The sequence below is a fragment of the Tursiops truncatus genome, chromosome 6 (assembly GCF_011762595.2).
Source record: "Tursiops truncatus isolate mTurTru1 chromosome 6, mTurTru1.mat.Y, whole genome shotgun sequence".
Classification (NCBI taxonomy): Eukaryota; Metazoa; Chordata; class Mammalia; order Artiodactyla; family Delphinidae; genus Tursiops; species Tursiops truncatus.
Window position 1 is genome coordinate 30,413,477 of NC_047039.1, and position 20,215 is coordinate 30,433,691.

At 49.8% G+C, this 20,215-nt stretch overlaps 1 protein-coding gene and 1 non-coding gene across 8 annotated transcripts in view; both read right to left on the reverse strand.

Annotated features, from left to right (window-relative positions):
* The window catches only part of DAPK1 (death associated protein kinase 1), a 209,982-nt gene that overhangs the window by 24,193 nt on the left and 165,574 nt on the right, over positions 1-20,215 (reverse strand). For all 7 annotated transcript variants that reach the window (XR_012332459.1, XM_073805991.1, XM_073805992.1 and 4 more), the window contains 2 exons: positions 15,383-15,460; positions 1,674-1,896 (listed from right to left, as the gene is read on the reverse strand). Coding sequence is in view for 6 of the 7 variants with exons in the window: in XM_073805991.1 (XP_073662092.1) it covers positions 1,674-1,896; positions 15,383-15,460 (301 nt within the window). In the remaining variant the exon portion in view is untranslated. The remainder of the gene's footprint in view (positions 1-1,673; positions 1,897-15,382; positions 15,461-20,215) is intronic.
* On the reverse strand, positions 4,448-4,521 carry TRNAR-CCG (transfer RNA arginine (anticodon CCG)). The gene has a single exon. It is a non-coding gene; the product is annotated as a tRNA-Arg (tRNA).

Here is a 20,215-nt window from a genome sequence, read left to right on the forward strand (position 1 = left end):
TAGCCCATGGGCTCCCGAGGTATAAATTCATATCCAATACGACTTATAAAAATTCCAGGTCACAGATCTGGATAGCTCTCATCTCTTTGTCTTTCTCTGTCTCTGCTCTTTGTCTCTGTCTCTCTGGCCCCCTGCCGCCCCCCGCCCCGCCAGAGTCAGACTGGAGTGACCTTAACCCACAGCAGGAGAGAGCTGGTTCCCTCTAGGGGTGACACGAGGAACTGCTAGAGAAGCTCACTTTGAACCTTGAAGCAATACTGGTCTGGCCCACACATGAGAGGCTCAACTTAATCATGAAACCTGGAAAACTATCGACTTCTGAGAAGGGGTAGACCTATCTTACATACTGAAATTGAGCAAAATTACAGTGGAAAATGGAAAACATGAGCACATATATGCCCCAAGGCAGACGGAGTTGTAAGTATCATGAATAAGCCCTGGCTCAGAAGCCAGACACTTCCTGAATCACCAGCTGTGTGACTCCGGGCAGTCTACTTGACCCCTCAAGGCTTCAGCAGAAGGGTGGTAAAAATGCCAATAAGTCTGTCACGTGGATTAAATGAGGGTCACACGTACCACATTCTGCCCAGCTCCTGGCACGTCGTTAGTACTCAGTACGCATTAGCAACACGTGTTAGCAATATTGTAATCATTCTAATTGTATATCCATTTTGGTTACACTTCTCCCCCTAGTTTCAATTCTATTGCTGTGTTCGGAGGGGAGAAGTGGAAAGGGGCGTGCAGATCTCGGTCAGCTGTCCCTCACTCCAGCTAATGCTGCCCAGACATCCTTCCTCACGGAGACAGAAATGACATAGAAACACAAACTTTAAAACATTTGTTTTCATCCTAGGGAACAGATATGACACCTTCGTAATACGTACAGAAAGTGAGTCTGGGGCACAGAGTTTCAACACTGACATTGTTTAGGAAATTCTCTGAAGGTCTCTATTCTTACCTTTGAAAACCTTAATTTCCTCACTCTAAAAGGGTGGGTTTACGAAAAATGACACCCCAGACTGCACCACTTCCTCTTGCTCGCTGCAGGTGTTTCTCCCTGGGGAGGGACAGGCCACCCTGGAGTTCCGGGTGTGAACCCGTTGATAATCGCATCTGTGGGAGGTGGAGGCAGACGGCAAAATCGTCTTCCCGACTAGGGTCCAGGTGAACAGACGGGCTGACCGAAAAGCCATAAAGGAGCCTTTCAAAGCCACCACCCCACTTCCAGATACACGAGGACGGGCTTCCCCGTGCACCCAGCTTTGTGGCTCTGTGCTCTCGCATTCCTGGATGTGCCCGCAGCATTCCAAGAAGAAAGCATAAGGGGTGAGGACCCGTCCTGTGGGCTGATATTCCATCCGTGCAACCTTGAACCTATGTCAGTCCAAACAAGCTCTTTGTGTCTTCAAGGGCAGAGTCCCCGAGCAGAACACGACTGTGCCATTTTGCACGTTCGTGATTGCGGACCGTGATTTCAGTGAGGCCCTTTCCTCGCTAGCACCAGGGCAGGGTGCACTCACTGGCCAAGAGCCAGGAGGACCACACCTGGAAGCCACCAAGGCGGCGGGAACCGGTCAGCCTCAGGCCAAGTGCTCCAAACAAAGCCACACCTCCTCCCAGACCTTGACCTTGGAAGTACCCAGTGGAGAGACAGGGGCTGGTGGGGTGCCTACCTGCCGGCTTGGAGGCCAGGGGTGAGGGTGGGAACCGGGTGGAGTTGGTGGAGGACAGCCGGGGCCGGCGTCTTCGGAAGAAGCTCCTCAGCAGCCCACACTTGAGAGATTCCACCAGGGTGGTCTTCCCAGACCCCGAGTGGCCGAATAGCTTCAGCTTGATTCTCGACTGCAGGTTCTGTGTGGGTCTCAGTTGCTGGATGAAGAGTCCTCGGTGCGTGTCCTGAATATAGATGAGAGAGGGACTGTTAGTCACAGGAGAAGTGCAGCCCCGGAGCAAAAGGCACACGCTGATTCCCACGGTTCAGGACCGCTGCTGCATCCTTCCGGTCTGCGAGTTTTCTTTGCCTTTTTAAAAAAACTGAGGTTATAAGTGACCTATAACGTTCTATTAGTTTCAGGTGTACAATGTAAATGATTTGATGTCTGTATATATTGTGAAATTATCACCACAGTAAGTCTAGTTACCATCCATCACCACACATAGCAACAATTTTTTTCCTTGTGATGAGAATTTTAAAGATCTATTCTCATCAACTTTCAGATGTGCGGTACAGTCACCATGCTGTACGTTACATCCCCAAGACTTATTTAACTTATAACTGGAAGTTTGTACCCCAACCTGCAATTTCTACCCAGGTGGCAGATATAGTCTGTTCTATTCCCACTGCATTAAAAAAATTTAACTGTAAAATAAACATACAATTCACCATTATAAAATGAACCATTCAGAGGCTTTTGGTGCGTGTACAATGTTGCACAACCATCACTGCTATCTGGTCCCAGAGTGTTTTCATCCCCCCACAAGGAAACTCTGTGCCCACGAGCAGCCACTTCCCAGGCCCCTCTCTGCCCGGCTGTTGGCAACCACCGATGTGCTCTGTCTCAGTGGATTTGCCTTCCTCCATTGCATTTTGATACACAATGAATTGCATGGAGCAACTCCTGCCAAGTGGTCCATTTAAAAGTGAAACGGGGTCAGCCCCGTTAGACAGGTCAGGTCACCTCCTCCTCCTGTGTGGAGGGGTCTTGTTCCTTTACCACGCTCTGAAGGTACGAGATGATGAGACGAAGGGCATCACGTGGTACAAAGCTAAATGCTGGGGAGGGGCCTGGGGGCCATGACAACCTTTCCGCTTTCTTCTTTCTCAGCCCTACAGGGGAGAAGCAGGAGTCTCCGCAGCCCTGGATAATTCACACATTCATCATCAAACATTTATGGAGGACCTCCCGTGTGCTGGAACGGGAAGGTCTACACCCGCCCCAGATCCACAGTTTTGGGGGGACACAGACATGCGAACAGTGTGACATCAAATATAACATGGGTGCTTTTGAAGGGATGGTGCTGCTGAGGTGCTCTGTGCCCCCAGAGAACCCACCTCAAGGGCTACGTGGGGGGGGGCATTGATCACGCCACCCTGGCTCCATCCCAGACTCACACACCCGGCCCGCTTCCCAGCTCCTAACCCAGTAATAACAGCCTGTCAGAGCTGTGGCTTGCAGCCTGAAGTCGAGCCCTTCTCCCCTACCCACGATGATCCCCTTTGTTTTAGCTTGTTAACTTCCACGCATGCCAGGAGACCTATCTTGCTGTGGCCTCTCCAGGAGGTTTCCTCACAGGCAGGCTCAAGCGCACGTGTGGCTCTCCATCGTCACCCCACTAGACTGTAGGGTAATCATGTGACACTCTTCTCCTTTAGACTCAAGGGCCAGACCTTGAGGGGAGAGATGGCATCCCCAGCACCTGGCACAGGTAGGATGCCCGATAAAGAGGTGTTGTGTCAATGATGTACTCAGGGAGTGACCCACGCAAGAGCGTTTCGGAGGCAAGTGTCTGCCTTTCCCTTTCAGTGTGACCTCAGACCTGGCCGGACCACTGCTTCCAGACCCAAATCCTGGGAGGCGCTGATTTACTGCTGATCTCTTCCAGCTGAGCCACCGTTACTTTTTCCACCAACGACCAAGGACGGGAGCGTGCTCAATAACAAACACGGCTCTCCTGAGTTCCTACCCCCATTTTCTCTTGGTAAACTCTGACCCCTCTTTCTCAGCAGGCGCAACACTGTCCCCTAGCTGGCATTTTGGAAATGGACGGTAGCAGCTTTAGTTCTCAGTGTTGGTGGATACTGCTGGCGGTGGGTAGGTGGGTGCTAGGGGTGCTGACGTGTACATACAATGTCCTGAGCGGTAAGCATTCTCTTGAGTCGGCCTGACTTCTGAGTGTCTGCTGAGCATTTATATAAGAGAAAAACCTTGTTTATGATCATCTGAGCTTAGGACTTAATTGCATTTTACATATGACTCAGAGGGTTTTAGGAGGGCTTGGATTAATACATAGTGACTTTCCCAAGAACGCAACTATTTTATACGCTGGTGGAATTACATATACATGGGTTTTTTCCCTAATCTTTCAGGAGCTGTGATCCCCACTTCTGAAACGTCAGCCTGTTGCTGCTGTATTTGAGTTGCCATCCCTCCCACATCCGTGGCGTCTGTAGGTGTTACATTCAGTGATTCTGCAGATGGGTCCAAGTATCTGCCAATTTCACAATGTCTCCTCTTTGCCTGTGCTCCACATTTACATACACATTCTATTATACTATATATATTCCTTCGATGTCTTTGTTATATTATAGTTAGGGCACTCTATTGATCTTTTATTTTATTTGTATTTTTAAAATATTTATTTATTTGGCTGTGCCAGGTCTTAGTTGTGGCATGTGGGATCTTCAGTTGCGGCACACGGGCTCTTAGTTGTGGCACGCGGGATCTAGTTCCCCGACCAGGGGTCGAACCTGGGCCCCGTGCATCGGGAGCACGTGAGTCTTAACCACTGGACCACCAGGGAAGTCCCTCTATTGATCTTTTAAAATTACCTGTGTAGGTACATTGTTACCTTTGAATTTTATTTTGGGAGAGTAAAGGGGCAACACAATATGTACATTATAAAGTATTGGGTCGGCTAGGGTTGGAAACCATGGTTGGGACAGTGATCTGGTTTCTTTTTCTAACATCAAGCACTGCATTGGGTGGAAGAAGCTGGGGTATCTTGCCAGCAATTTCCCTGAATTATTACCCAAGTCAGCACAGAAGCTGAAAAGTTCTATCCTGAGACAGTGACTCACTGGGGTGTTGCTGAGCAGGCATGAAGAAATCGGGTGCTGGCATTCTCCCCCATGCCATCTACTGCTGCCGATGAGTCCATGACCCCCTGAAAGAAATCTACCATTTCTCATTCTAATTTAATCTCCGAAACCAGCCCATTATCTTCCCTCTAAGTCAGGGCCCGCTACACCTCCACCCACCTCACGCTGAGTGTCTGAACTGGAAGCATCCCCTTCTGCTAGGAGTACCTCACCGAATAAATTAAAAACTTCTCCACCTATTTCATGACCCACAGCCACCTAATACGCCCAGCCCCTTTGTGTGAAGCCAGTATCTGCTTCTCCCGACACAGTGCAAAGGCACTGCTTCAGTCCCGTCATTAGGTCTGGACGCACTGCGCAGTGAATCGCTCGCTGCTCTCTTCTGTTTCGTGCCTTCCTAGTCCTGGCACTGTGAGTTTGGCCAACATGTCTGTCCCGTGTGAAGGAGTGAGGGCACTTCTGCCCTTTCTGCACGAGTCCCCGCAGGCCCTTCCTCTCTGAGCAGACATGCACCGAGGGACCCGATGGACACAGGTGCTACCCTGCGTGCTTCTAGCAGCAGCTCTGAACCAAGATGGGCTTGCCCTACGCAGCTGACAGACGGTATGTCTCCAGTTTGCTCAGGGTCGCCTGAGCCTGAGAGCCCCGCTCACTCCTCCCCACTCCACGCAGGGCAGTGGCGGGCCGGCAGTGGCTGGCAATCTGTTTGTCTGCTTCCTGGGTCAGCCCCAGAAATAGGGGCAAAGAGGGACGAGAAGCCAGCGACAGTGGGCTGTGACCTTGGTCCGGTTAGTCCAGGTTAAACAAGAATCCTGCAGGGTCACGTTTACAGAAAATCCCCCACCCCTGATATCTGAGCAAATTCTTCATGCCCAACCTTGATACCTGATCACCCTGGCGCGCCTTCAGCAAGAATCCTGATGACTATTATAACCTTTAAAACTTCCTATTTTCCCGCTGCCTCAACATCCCTGCAAACAGGCTGTGAGTGCCGGCCTAGGTGCACCCGTCTGCAAGGTGGCCTCAGCCACAAGTTCCCCTTCCTACCCTCCCAAGGGTGACCCCATGACATTCAAACGCACCAGTGACACTGCCCCCCGCTCCCCCTGCCTTTCCTCATGTACCCACCTTGATCCCTAGCAAAGGCACTTGCCACGGGGGCTTGCAGCTTGCCCCTGGCTTGAGTCTGAGCTCTGTGGCAATGCTCTAACCCCTGTCTCTCTGGGACCTATGATATAAAAAGCTATGTTTTGCCCTGAGCCTCCCCTCTGTCTCCTCTTGTGGCCACAACCGGCTGACCATCTCATAAGAGAATCTAAAGCACTCAATCCAGCAAGAAGCCTCCCAGCCTTTGGGTTTCCTCTTAGCAATTTTCCACCCACTGACCTCCCCCCACCCTTGCTCCTTGGCTATAAATCCCCACTTGTCTTTGCTGAAGTTGGGGTTGAGCCAGTCTCTTTCCCCTGCTACACGCCCACTGCAGTACCCCTGGAAGGGTCATGAATTATTCTTTCACGAACGGAGGAGTTGTGACAGATGCATTTCCTGTCTGCAGGAGTCACTTCCACATTTGTATCTTCCAGCTTATGCTGTCTTTTCACTCACATCCCTTATTAAAGCTCAAAGAAACCTTTGTGGTTAATGTGGTCGTTCTCTGTTTCAGATGTGGAAACCAAGGCTCAGAGGGGCCAAGACACTTGCCCAAGGCAAAGACAGAACTCACCACCAGGTCTCTTTTCTACCACTGCTGTCAGTGAAAGGGAGGTGGTGGGTTTCTCAGAAGGGGACTGGGGAGCAGGGAGCGGTAAACAAGGATTTGCAGATCGAGAGCAGAATCTCAAAGTGGGGATGTCTTGAGTTACAAGCACTGTGAATATCCAAGGAGGGCCATTTCCAGTTTGTCCCACTCAGAAGACACTTCCCAGTTAGTGCAGGGTCCCGATTTAAAGTAAGATTCATCAGTCATTGCTACGATAAAGGCAAGTAGAATGAGAAGGGGCCCCCCTGCTCTGGATTTGCATGGACAAAGGGCACATTTCGGCACCTCATTTTTCCTAAGCAAATGAGTTGGATTGCTGGCCCGTGTTAACAGGCTCCACATCCTCGGGGAGCCTCAGGGAGGCTTCAAGTTTCTTTTTTTTTTTTTATGAAATTGCAGATTGAGCCTTCATCTGGAGGGGCTGTGCTCATCTCAGAACCCATCACTAGCTCACATGTTGTTTCCCCAATAATAACTGTCCTCAGGAAATCTTTTGTCCAAGAAAATACCGCTTCACTGGACTGACAGCTCGGCTTTTACAATGTCCTCAATTCCAGACGATCATACGAACACACGTGCATTCTCACCTTTCAAGTGGAGGTGAATGGTGGGCAGATGAGAAAAATAATTCGCAGGCCAAAGAAAGGGGTACAGGGGGTGCAAGCCATCCCACGTTCCTGCCCTCTGCCCAGGGCCTTTGCACATCTCCTGGCCCTTCCTTTCCCCTTCCACCAGGACCTGCTGGCCTGGGCTGGGATGGACTCATTCACCCTTCACCTTGCCCTTGGGAAGATGAGCCAGGAAACTTCTCTCCATCAAGACTGACAGAATCCACCATTACCTTGAAAGGCAAGGAAAAGCAAGATATACTCGAGATTTCCTGTCTAAGGAAATTTAACCTCGTCCTCGGGGATGACCCCTCTTCGTGCTCACTAAGAACTTTGGAGAATCTGAACACAACTGAATTTGATATAGCAACCTGAGACAGAAGTTTCTGAAATCTCTTCCCTCCTGGTGGGTGATGCGTTTCCACTTTTCACCACTAGATGTCGCAGCAGGGACGCATCCAGACCAGGGTCCCCGGGAAGGCAGCTTGCATCAGCCTGAGCGTGTGCTCTCCGAGGCAGACTATGGTTTTGATGCGGACAGGGGCAGAGGAAGGTACGGAGTGTGCTCTTGGCTAGCTCTAGAAGGTGGTAGGATATCGATTTCTTTGGAGGGGGAGCACTGAAGTCCATCCGTGGTCTATATTTAACAGAAGCTCTAAGACCCTCCCTGTGCCTGGGCTGGTCAGGTCCTCACTGGCTGGGCCGGGGAAGCATGAGCAGGGACACTGCCCGAGGGAGTGGAGGGTTCTTTGTTACCCAAGTCTTGGCTCATGCGTTGAAATATTCTCGTGTCCTGTCCCCCTCTCCCCCAAAGGCTGGCGGATGTGGCTGGGACGTGGTGGGGCCTCTTGCAAGCGGGCTGGGAAGCTGGGGGGAAGCAGCAGTGAACCCCGAGGAATCAGAATCCTAAACCAGAACCTGGGCTTCCAGGTGCTCACAAAGGTGCGTCTGTCAGAGTGGGAGGCTAGAGCACATGTTTCCCTGTTAGCTTTAACTATATACTTTAAATATTTACACAGGAAAGTGAGCTCCCTTTTGTATTCTTGCCCAAAGCTCACAGAGTAACTGAGCCTGGACAGCTCTGGTCCAAGCAGCTGTCCTATCTCACCTGGCTGCCAAGACCACCTTCTATCTGGTCTCCTGGTCTGAGCAGAGGGAAATTCCTAACCTACTTACTTAACGCACTTGGACCAATACCCAATCACCTTACCAAGATCTGTAAAGTTGGGCCTATCTTTCAGATCAGATCTCCTCGGGCATCATTTTCTGCCCCAAAGACCGCACTCAGACTCTGCTGCTAACCCCATCAGCCCCTCCTTTTTGATCTATTTCCTAGAATGCACCTGACTCTTTACCGCCTCAAGCCCTTTTCACTCATTCCTTCTGCCTTCTCCCAGCCCTTCCTCCGGTCGGCTCCTCTTTCTTGCCTTTGGGTGTTGGTTTAAATGTCACCATCAGAGAGGCATCCCCACACCCGTAAGTGGAAAGCAGCCACCACCTGCCATCCCCTTACTTTCTCTCATTTCAGCCCATTTGAATCCCCTACACTTACACCAGGGGGCAGCAAACCTTTCTGTAAAGCACCAGGTGGTCTCTGTTGTGACTGCCACGTGCGTGTCTAGAAACCAGCCAGAGACAGGAGTAAATGGAGGGGTGTAGCTGTGCTCCCATAAAACTATATTTACAAAAACAGGCGATGGGCTGGTTTTGGCTCTATGACCATTGTTTGCCACCCCCTGACCTATCTGGCATTTTCTTATTTGTTTATTGGCTGGTCTTGCCTCTTTTGTTCGCTGTGGTCTCTTTGGGGCCTAGAACAGTTCTTGGCCTATAGTAGATACTGTGACTATCTTTTAAACGAGTATTATTTGGAAACTGCATTGCTTTTTGAAGGCCTGGTTAATTTGGGTTTCTAGTTTCCTTTCTTCCAGCACCTTTTGCCCCCTGGCAATTTAGCTTTCACTTTCTCATCTGCAAAGGTAACTAAACGTCAGCGGATTGACAGGGAGGACCATCTCCAATCTGGGAAAGCCAGATAAGAGCATGGAGAGATGACATGGCTTTCCACACGTGGCAGGATGCAATTAGACCCAGCAGGATGGGAGCAGCAACTCTTAATTATGCAAATGCAGTTTACTTGTGGTGAATTTTAAATTCTGGGCAAACTCCCAACTTTGTCCTATTTTTCAAAATATTCCTGGGCATGTTTCTTCACTGTCTAGTCTCAGGCTTAGGAAAAGCAACTACTTTTAATATCAGTTTACAGAAAAGCTGATTAGAAGGACAATCAAACAAAATAAAAATAAGCCAACTCCCCAAACCCCCTTGAAAGTAGTATTTTAAAATCAGAATGGACCTTGCAGTGATAGTAAAAATGGATGCCAATGCAAAATCTAAGTGCAAGCCCTCCCCGCCTGTCACAACACGCACCCCTCCTTTCTCTAGGAGAAGGAGAAGTGGTTTGGCTAAGTAACAACACAGTTCTTGGGCAGGTTTGGAGGGCCGGAGGGGGCTTTGTTTAGTAGTGGGGGTGAGCACCGGGGACAGTAGAGGGTGCAGCTCCTCTTTGTAAGAAGATGGTGCCTACAATGCAAGGTGGAATTGTGGGAGCCTCCAGAGACCCCGTAGCAATGGTGTGCTGGAAAACCAGCTCATTGCAGGGGGCTTGGGGCGGGGGTGGGAAAGGCCTGATCTGTAGTGTTTGCTGATTCCCGTGGTGGAAATACCACCACCACGGCTGATTTCAAGCCCCGAATGTGGAAGGCACTGGACACGCAGTTGGAGAGAGATGTGTATGGGGGGCTCTCCCAGACAGTACCTGGGGCCCCAACATGCCACTACCCCCAAATCGTCTCCTGCTGAACTGGATCAGAGAGGAAGATGGACTGTGTTCTTCCTACCCTCACAAGCCCCAGCTCGGCCGCCCTCTCCCCGCACCTGCCCAGATGTGCTGGCTGCAAGGGTCTCACTTCCCCGAAGTCAGCCCCCTGCTCAAAGGATCAAAATCTTCTCTCAGTTTCCTCTGGCCCACCCTCTGCTGTCCCAAGCTGGTCAACACGATGACTTTTTTTCCAAATTTCTGATTTCCGTGATTGGAAAGAGTCATGCATTCACTAGGGAAGAACAGACTAGAGAGGAAGATGAAGAATAGACTTTTAAACACATCAAGTTTGTGAATCATCAGATGGAGATCAGAAGATCTATGGACATGGGCTTCCCTGGTGGTGCAGTGGTTAAGAACCCACCTACCAATGCAGGGGACACGGGTTCGAGCCCTGGTCCGGGAAGATCCCACATGCGGCAGAGCAACTAAGCCCATGTGCCACAAGTACTAAGATTGTCCTCTAGGGCCCACGAGCCACAACTACTGAGCCCGCGTGCCACAACTACTGAAGCCTGCACACCTAGAGCCCGTGCTCCGCAACAAGAGAAGCCACAGGAATGAGAAGCCCGTGCACTGCAACAAAGAGTAGTCCCTGCTCACCGCAACTAGAGAAAGCCTGCGTGCAGCAACGAAGACCCAATACAGCCACAAATAAATAAATTAAAAAAAAAAAAAAAAGATCTATGGACACGCAGGTGTGGGCTTCTAGAAGGAGATGAGGGATGGAGGGAGGGTTGGAAAGTCCTCAGTACGTGTCAACAGTTGAAGTCAAAGGCAAAGATGACACTACCCACTGGGAGGGGGTTAAGAGTGAACAGATGAAACCCTGGGAACGTACCAACACCTAGATCAGGCAGAAGAACAAGATGACTTTGGTTCTATTTCCAGAAGGGAAAGCTCCATGGCTTACCCCTAACAAGTGTTTAAAAATACGTCCCTAGACTTGCCAACTGATTAAAGGTGAAAACACAGGGAACATTTCTGTTGCTAATTTGGCTCTTAGAAACCAAATGGCATAGCAAGGCAATTTAAGGCCAACCTCCCTGCTGTCCCAGATGCAGACTTCTCCCCATGACTGTGCTTAGGATCCACGTGGGGTGGGTAGGACTGAGGGTGGCAACACCCTAAGGGGTGTTAGGAAAGGTGCAGAGGCAGGTTTTTTGGTTTCCACAATGAATGGGGGAGGGAATACCTTAGACATTAGACGCTTGGGGGTCCTCGCATCCTCCAAGGACAGGAAGTTCCACCCACCCCAAATGCTGCTGCTGTTAACACTCTGGTGAGAAACAGTGGCAAATACGGGGGAGACAATGACATTGAAAGGAAATGGTGATAAGATGCCCCTAAGTATAAATTACCCTCTTCCCGTTCCCCTCACCCATTGTACCGGGTTGTGGACAGTCTCTTCCTGCAGATGGTCCAGGTTATGATTGCACATAAATCTACTTTCTTGGCTTTCTCTGCAGGTAGAGCCTGCTCCTTGAGGCAACCGCCCACAAGTCCTCTGCGATGCGTTCTCCAGGGATGCACTGGGATATCGCTATCATTTTCAAGAATCAGGTTCCAGTGCTGGGTGTCCCCAAATCCCAAGCAGTTATTTATTTGGGGATTTATTTAAAAAAAAAAAGATAGAGGGCGGTTAGAAATGCTTGGCAGCCGACTCCTCCCTTTCTGGAGACTCAGAAAGCTGAGGTCTAGAGCCGTTTGAGGGAATGACAAAGGCAAGCGAAAACGCACGTCTTGCTGAACACAGAGCTGGGGAAAACTCTGCTGAAGGCAATGGGGCTCTGGGTGACCCCGCGGAAGGCGACCCATGCCTGCCACAGAGCACGTGAGCTCACTGGGGGAAAGGACCGTCCCTGGCTGGTGAGGATTCAGCACCGAAGAAGCCCTGAGCCCCTGATCGAGCCCTGAAAGCAGATACTTCTGTTTTGGTCTGGACCTCTGCTCTGCACTAATTAGTATGTTGCTTCACCTTGTGGAGTCCAGGTTTCCTGCAGGAACATCCCCATCGCAGGGGTGTAAAATTACTGTGCTGCCACACATACCGAGGAGTAAATGGTGGCTGTTACTAAAGTGACTCTCAAGTGTACCCTGCCACATTTGCCATTGCTGACGCCCCAACATCTGCTCCTGGGGGGGTGGGTCACAAGAGGAGCCTCAACATCTGCTCCTGGGGGGGCGGGTCACAAGAGGAGCCTCAACATCTGCTCCTGGGGGGGCGGGTCACAAGAGGAGCCTCCACGGAAACCTCCATGTTTCCCCGGGACTCAGAGAGTGGTCCACAGGATGCAAGCAAGGGTGCCGACTGTGGCAAACACATGGTGCTTACTGTGTGCAGGCAATGCTCTAAGGACATCATTTACATCACCCATCCGACCCTCATCACCATCCCGTGAACAGCACTACATTCAGCCCATTTAACAGACAGGGAAAGTGAGGCCCAGGGCTGTTAAACTGGTGGCTAGTTCATCCAGCTAGGTGGCAGCGTGGGGACTCCTGAGTCTGTGCTCTCTCAGCCTTTACCCCATATTTTGCCTCTCAAAGCAAAGATGAGAGGTGAACTTTTAGGTAGGTTGTGGGCTCTAACAGGGATGACGTACTCTATTCACAGGCATTGAAATGACTTTCTTTGTCTCCTTACAAAAACCACAGGATAATGGTAAAATACTAAAGGTTGTCATATTTCCTCTTAAAAAAAATCTAGACACCAAAAAACAAAGTGCAAATTAATGGAAGAAAGAAAAAAAGGGAAAGCCAAACTGGGACCAGGCAAGAACCCACGCCACCCGGAATTCAAAATTCTGGTCTGGAAACAGCCACCCTTCCCTGAGCTGCATGGAGCGGCACCTCCTCTATACGTTCCTAATTATAAAAGCAGTCGAAACATATTACACCCATCCAATCCACCCAACCTCAGCTACCGTGTTAGGTACTCTCCTTCCTGTCTTTTTTTCTGGGCATTTATCCGTTGTTTCCAATCTGCCATAATAGATATCTGGGTTTGCACCCAGCGTAGCAATCTGTTTTTAAAGAAAAGGAAGGATCTTCCTAAGGGGTAGATGGGCAGTAAAACACAGCACAGTCCAAGGAGAAGCCTCGTCCCTCGGCCAAGGGTGACCCTCAGACCACTGGAGATCGTGGTTTGCAGTTGATTTTTGCTTAAAGATGAATAGACTGCACCTTCCCCTGGGGTCACTGCCGTATAACAAGCATTTCTGAGGTGGTGAACAGCACTCCAGGAAAGTATGCGGCAATGGGATTGTCCAGAGTGCTACACTTGTGAGGGGGCTCCCCGCGTGCCAGCTGAGCCCACAAAACACCCGCAAGGACAATGCTGGGGCTCCGATCAGGACGATGGTGCCGGGAGTGGCAGGTGGGCTAAAATCCCCGTCTCTGGAATTTGGGAAACCTGAGAATACCTGACTCAGCATGTGTATAGACCTGCTAAGGTGTTAAGCCTGATAAAGTGTTGCTTTCTACCAGTGGTCCATACTAGAGGCTAAATAATTAACTGTAAAAACGTGTGCGCATCCAGCCTGTGGACCAGATTTCGTTTCAGTTTCTTTCCTCTATGGATGAATACTATAATGGGGAATCAATTTAAAACAGCTCTTATATTGTGACACTTTGTCTATGAACGTAAGACTCCACACACACTCAAACGTGGGGCTCCCTACTATAAAATCCAGCAAAAGTCAGAGGTTGCAAACCGGTGGCCTGAGGTTGTGTTTCATTTGGCTGAAAATAGCTTCAAATAAAGTGAATTTTAAGATTAGGAGATTTTATGTGAAAGTTCATTATTGATTTGCTGACAGACTCATAGGCTCCCCTGTACCCCCCTTGTTTTGCCTGTAAACAAAAAGTTTTCCCTTGTTTTTCTAGTTCAAATTCTCCTTCACAATGAGACAGTCTGTGGTGGTACAGAGTAGGAGAATTCGAAGCCCAGAGTTAATTTAAGTCTTTCCTGTAAGAACGTGTGAATAAGGAGGGATCTCTCTGTAGAACCTCTAGATCAAAGGGGAGACTGAACCCCTGCAGTGGCCTGGGGGATCTCAGTGTTTATCAGTTCACAGGATCCAAAGCACAAAGGTGTGAAAATGAATTATCTTCCCCAGGTCGACTCCGAGCACTGGGGAAGAAATCATTCCAACCTACGGATGTGTCCCTTCTCACTCCCCCCCTCAACCAGGACCAGGAGACCAGGGGACCACTATGAAAATTCAAACTTTCAGTAGCTGTGAAAGTTACTGTGATTATAAGACATTATAATCCCTCCCCCAGGCACTTTTCAATTTATATGGCAGGATCTTTGTAGGATACCCAAGCTTATTCTGGACAATACCTTTCCAATGAGCACTTAACTGAGCAATTTTTTTTATTCCTATAAAGTTTGTCTTTTGAAAAATTATTACATGATTATTATAGGAAATTTGGAAAAAATACAGTAATGTTTAAAGAAGAGTGTTAATTAAAAAAGCAAAATCCAAAGACACCACTGTTACCCTTTTCTTTCCATGCATTTTAAAAAGACATAGCTGAGATTACAATGTGCACATAATATATCTTCTGCTTTGAAGCCCAGGAACATCCTAAGCAATAAACTCCTGTTACTAAAACCTCTTCAAAAACATTTTAACGGCCCCAAACCACTCTCTTTTATAGCTGTCTGTCAATTTACTAGACTTCATTGTTGGTCATTCAATGTTTCCAATTTTTATTACTGTATTATAAATAATACTGCAATGGACATCTTTGTGCATAGAACTTTTTTTCTCTGCGTTTCTTCCATTTCTTCAGGAGAGAGTCACAGACATAGAATCCCTAGCTTAAAGGGTTTGACTATTTTGAAGTCTCTCAGTACATACTGCTATGATGTGGGCTGGAAAGGTACACCTGCATTTACTTATTTTTGTCATGTTTCCTCAAACCTTAGAGCAACAAGGTTTGATAAACTGGAGCACAAGTGATATCTTGGAGCTCGAAACATTAAGAAAGAAAGAAGCAGAGTCAGCTTTCTCATTTCCCCTCTACTTCACGGTGGGGAGGGGACAGGTATTACAAAGCGGGTAGGAGGGAAACCAGGCACAGCGACTGCAAAGAGGCCAATGATTTCCAAGTCTCGATACAGAAGAAATCAGAGAGGTAGCCAATGTGTTCATGCAAATCGATATGCAAACCACAGCACAGGACCAGTGCCTTTTGGTACCACTTGTGTGTCCAAAGCCTCTTTTGTTCATCTTCATAGTTTACAAGGGAAAAAACAGAATCTTCCACATAAAAACAGAGCACTTCAGACCACAATTTCTCACCTTTCGGAGTCTTGTGAGGAGACCTGCTACCTGTTCATGCTGTTCCGATTTAGCAAGATCTTCTGCTGTCTTTCCATCCTGTTGGAGAAAAACGATTAGTATTTTCCTTCACGACAGAGAGCTGTGTGTTCCATACACCAGTACTGCCATCTGAGGCAGAAACAGTGTAACAGGCATCAAAAGCAAATAAGGTGAACAAAAGACCATGTCCTGGATTATTTCCCTGTCTGTGGAATCCTTATTTCACTTGATTGTCCAAAAAAGGAAGATAAGAGGTAGAAAAAAACGTGCATCGGTGCTTTGAGGTCCAATGGCGAGATGTCTCAGGCCCACAGGCTTTAATCAAACCGGGCACCTCGTTAGCGGGCAGATTACCCTGTGTCCTGAGCCTCCTCTCTTCAGTTAGGCCAACGATAAAGACTGCCATTTGCTGGCGAACTCTAGTTAGTGGAAGCTAACATCTTAAAATCCTTCCATAGGGCTTCCCTGGTGGCGCAGTGGTTGAGAGTCCACCTGCCGATGCAGGGGACACGGGTTCGTGCCCCGGTCCGGGAAGATCCCACATGCCGCGGAGTGGCTGGGCCCGTGAGCCATGGCTGCTGAACCTGCGCGTCCAGAGCCTGTGCTCCGCAACGGAGAGGCCACAACAGTGAGAGGCCCGCGTACCGCAAAAAAAAAAAAAAAAAAAAAAAAAAAAAAAAAAAAAAAAAAATCCTTCCATAGACAATCTGTAGCACTCATATCAAGCTAGTTACTGTTAATTACTGTGCATTTCAAAGGAAAGGCTGAGTTTTACAATATTTATCTGAAGATTTTCGGTGAACATAAAAGGAGGAAATAAGGGTCCACAGCACTTTGGTGTTTGCTTTTTAATTAGAGAATTTTCACAGGGCTGCAGTTTCACACTGAACGAATTCCTTTCTGTTTCCAGGCCGTGAACATGCACGATGATGGCTAACATTTGTTGAGCGCCTCTTAATATCTCAGTGTGTCCTGTGCAGTAACCTCAGAGCCACTCCAGGGCGGCAGGAACGCCGGCTGTTCATGCACTACCAAGGAGGGAACGGAGGCTGAGGGATCTTTCTGCTGCAGTTTTAGGAATTACTACAAATTTAAAAGTAGAAAAGATGGGAGGCAACTTCAAAAGAAATAAAAGCAGTATTTTTTTTAATAAGAAGACTAAGGGGACTTTGGCCCATCTCTCAGTGTTCACCAGTGACAGTTAAAGTTCTCTTCCCCGGGGAGGCTGGGGGAATGCCCGGATCTGACGGACAGCACACCTGCCAATCTCTCAACCCAGGTCACAATCCCTGCCGTCAGATCAGCTTTTCTCAGCCTCTACTGACATTGTGGCCAGGCCGATTCTCTGCTGTGGAAGGCTGTCCCGTGCGCTGTGGGATGGCTAGCAGCACCTTGGCCTCCATCACTAGACACCAGTAGCATCCCTCTTCCACCAGCTGTGACAACCCCGTGTTTCTGGACATTGCCAAACGTCCCCTGGGGGGTGAAGCTGCCCAACTGAGAACCACAGCCGTAGGCTGTGGTCGAAGCTCAGGTGGGCACTCCGGAGGAGGCGTGCTTTACGGTCATGCCACCCGCCTCTCTCTGCCCCCCCCCAAGTCCTGAAATGGCTCCAACGGGCAGATGAAAGCTTCTAGTTTGCTTTGGGGTGAATTAGGTAATTTGTCAGACACCACATCCAAACCAGGGATGCATGCCAAACTGTCTAGATCCTTCCTGACGTGATAAGAACAGGCCTTAGTTCCCAAATCTCACAGCACGTTGGAATCACCAGGGTCTTTAAGAACTCCTGCTGCCGGGCTCCCACCCGTATGCTCTGCTTCTACCTCTCTGGGGTGCGATCTGGACATTAGGGTTCGAAAGCCCTCCCACGTGATTCTATTGTGCAGAGAAGTTTTGGGACCGTTGCCTTAGTTGGAAGCAATCTGAGCTTCGACTTAAATTTTCTGTCCTCTGGTGTGACTGGCCATGAATTTCTCTTGAAGACCTCAGATCTGCATAGCACACAGACAGAGGATGTTCACTGGCCAAGTTACTCTCCACTGTTAAGTCTCTCAAATGTCAGGAAAACAGCCATCAATAACAATTCCTTACGTTTGCACAGCACTTCACAGTTTGCAAAACATGTCGCTCTAAAGGACACTGTTTGGGCTTCCAAAAGCAATGTCTGCCAGGGTAGTGGAAAGAGTTTGAACTTTGGAGTGAGAAGGACCCAGGTTTAAGTCCGGATTCTGCCCCTCCCCAGCTGTGTGGTCAGTCACTCGGCCTCCCGAAGCCTGGGTTTCTTCATCTACAGCATGAGAAATGACACCTTGACTGCATAGGTTCTTGAGCAGATTAGAGAAAACCAAATGGAAAGAACCAACAAAGTACCAGGCGCAGAAAAAGCAAGCAGCAGTAATCATCAAAGAAAAAAAAAAAAGAGCTGAGAGTGTCCCAAAACTCCCTGACTTTCTGTCCAAGAGGGAAAAGGGTAGGAGCTGGATCTCTTCATTCTGGCCCTGTGCTACCATGCACCCCTGAGCAAGGTGCCAGGTCTGCAGCTGGCCCACAAGCGATCCTAGCACTCACTGCCCTGCTTGTCACACACAGTGGTCTGGGAGGTCTCACTGAGAAGGTTTTATATATATATATATTTGTGTGTGTGTGTGTGTGTGTGTGTGTGGTACGCGGGCCTCTCACTATTGTGACCTCTCGCGTTGTGGAGCACAGGCTCCGGACGTGCAGGCTCAGCGGCCATGGCTCACGGGCCCAGCTGCTCCGTGGCATGTGGGATCTTCCCGGACCGGGGCACGAACCCGTGTCCCCTGCATCGGCAGGTGGAGTCTCAACCACTGCGCCACCAGGGAAGCCCGAGAAGGTTATATTTGAGTCAAAACCTGAAGGAGGTGAGTGAGCAAGACATTTGGATACCTGAGGAAGTCTTGCAAAGAACAGCAAGTGCAAAGGCCCTGAGGCAGCAGGATGACTCTCATGTTTGGAGAATATCAAGGAAGCTCGTGTGACTGGTGCAGGCGGAGCAAGGGGAGGAGGAGGAAGAGATGGGGGACAGGGAGGCAATGCAGATCTTTAGGGACGTCCCCATCACAAGGACTTTTACGCTGAAGGAAGGTCTGAACAGATGAGGGACATGATCTGACATATGTCTGCACAGGGTCAGGCAGGCTGCTGTGTGAGGAACAGACTGTGGACAGGGCAGGATGGGAGCAGGGACACCAGTTAGGAGACCAGGACAAGTTACACGTGATCATGGCCAAGGGCTCACAGCCTCATGGGAGAATCAGCAGTCAATTCCAACAGAGCAAGAAAGGGGGCAAATCACACCCACTGAAGGGGACTGGGAAAGAGGAGGCGTCCTGGGGCTCCAGTTGAATACTGCAAGATGACAAAGAGTTAGTGTTCCGGAATCTTCCTGACACCAACATCACGCACTACTATGTGCCTGGGTGCCTCCTAGGCACTGAAAGGCTCTCCCTGTGAAGGCAGAAGCATGTCTTATTGCCTCATGGCAGGGGTATGTGTGTGTACGTGGGGGCACTATGTGCAAGGGGTGGGGCTGGAAACAGAGGAGGTTCCAGAGGGAAGGAACAGCATGTACCAACTGGCTGAGGTGGAATGAGCGAGGTCCCCGGACCTGCAAAGAGTCCTACTCAGTATGGTATAGCCAAGGGGGTGCAAGGTGAAGGGTGAGGTGGGCAGTGGGCAGGGACCAGGCCATGGAGGGCACATCCTGAGGGCAACGGAGCCCCGGGATGATTTGCAACGGGAATCCACTGCAGACTGGCTTTTCCAGAATGATAAATGTGGCGCTGGGTCAGAACTGTCAGGAGGGCCATGAGGCTACAGGTGAGGGACCAGTTCCGAGGCAGAGCTGGTCCTGGGGGAAATACACTGAGATTTTAACCAAGTGGAGGCAGAGGACGAAGAGCTGTGAGTTCGAGAAGAATCCAGGATGTGGCCACCAGCGTGATGCCAGGGAAGGGAGCATCCACATTTCCTGGACCAGACGCTTGGATGTACGCAGAAGGCTTTTGCAAAGGGCAGACACTGAGGGAGGAGAGCAGACCCGGAGGGAGAGGATGCAGCGTGGAGGCAGGGGGCCTTCCACAGGTGGTGTTCACCAGGCTGGGTCCCAGCGCAGTGCTCAGGGAACAAGTGGGGCCGGAGACCCGGACGTGGACCTGAGTTCCTAAGTGCAGCTGCACCCCTGGGGCTGGTGAGAGGAGCAGGGGGCAGAGAGCGGGAGGGCAGCCGGCCAGGGGGCGTGGAACAGCAGCAAGAGCTTTGGAGCTGGAGGAGGGAGGCAGAGATGGGAGGGGAAGCAGGGGCCAGTAGGATTTTCTTACCCAAGGCCGGAGAGAGTGTCAAGGAAGTGTCGTGTCCTGGAGAGATAACTAGACATAACTGCTGGCACTCAGGTGAGCAAGACAACAAAGAAAGGTAAGGAAGGAAGTGAGTATAGTACAACAAAAGTCAGAGTGGGGCTTCCGCTGGGGGCAGGGGCGGGGGTGAGCTGCGGCTGGGACAGGCCACCGGGGGTTTCTGGGGTGGCCTCGAAAATTCTACCTCTTGACCTTAGTGGGGTTACAAAGGTGTTTGTCAAATACACCAAGTTTTACTTTTGCTCGTGTCCTTTCCTTAAAAAAAATCTGTTTTATTTTACAATAAAAAAATTTTGAAGGCGAGGTGACTGGGGCTTCTGCAGAGTCGAGGGAATTCCGGGAGTCGAGGACAGACTGTGGCAGGTGGAGGAGAGGCGGGAGGGAAGGGAAAAGAGGACCGGACCTTCAGAAGACTCTTGTCAGTTATCCC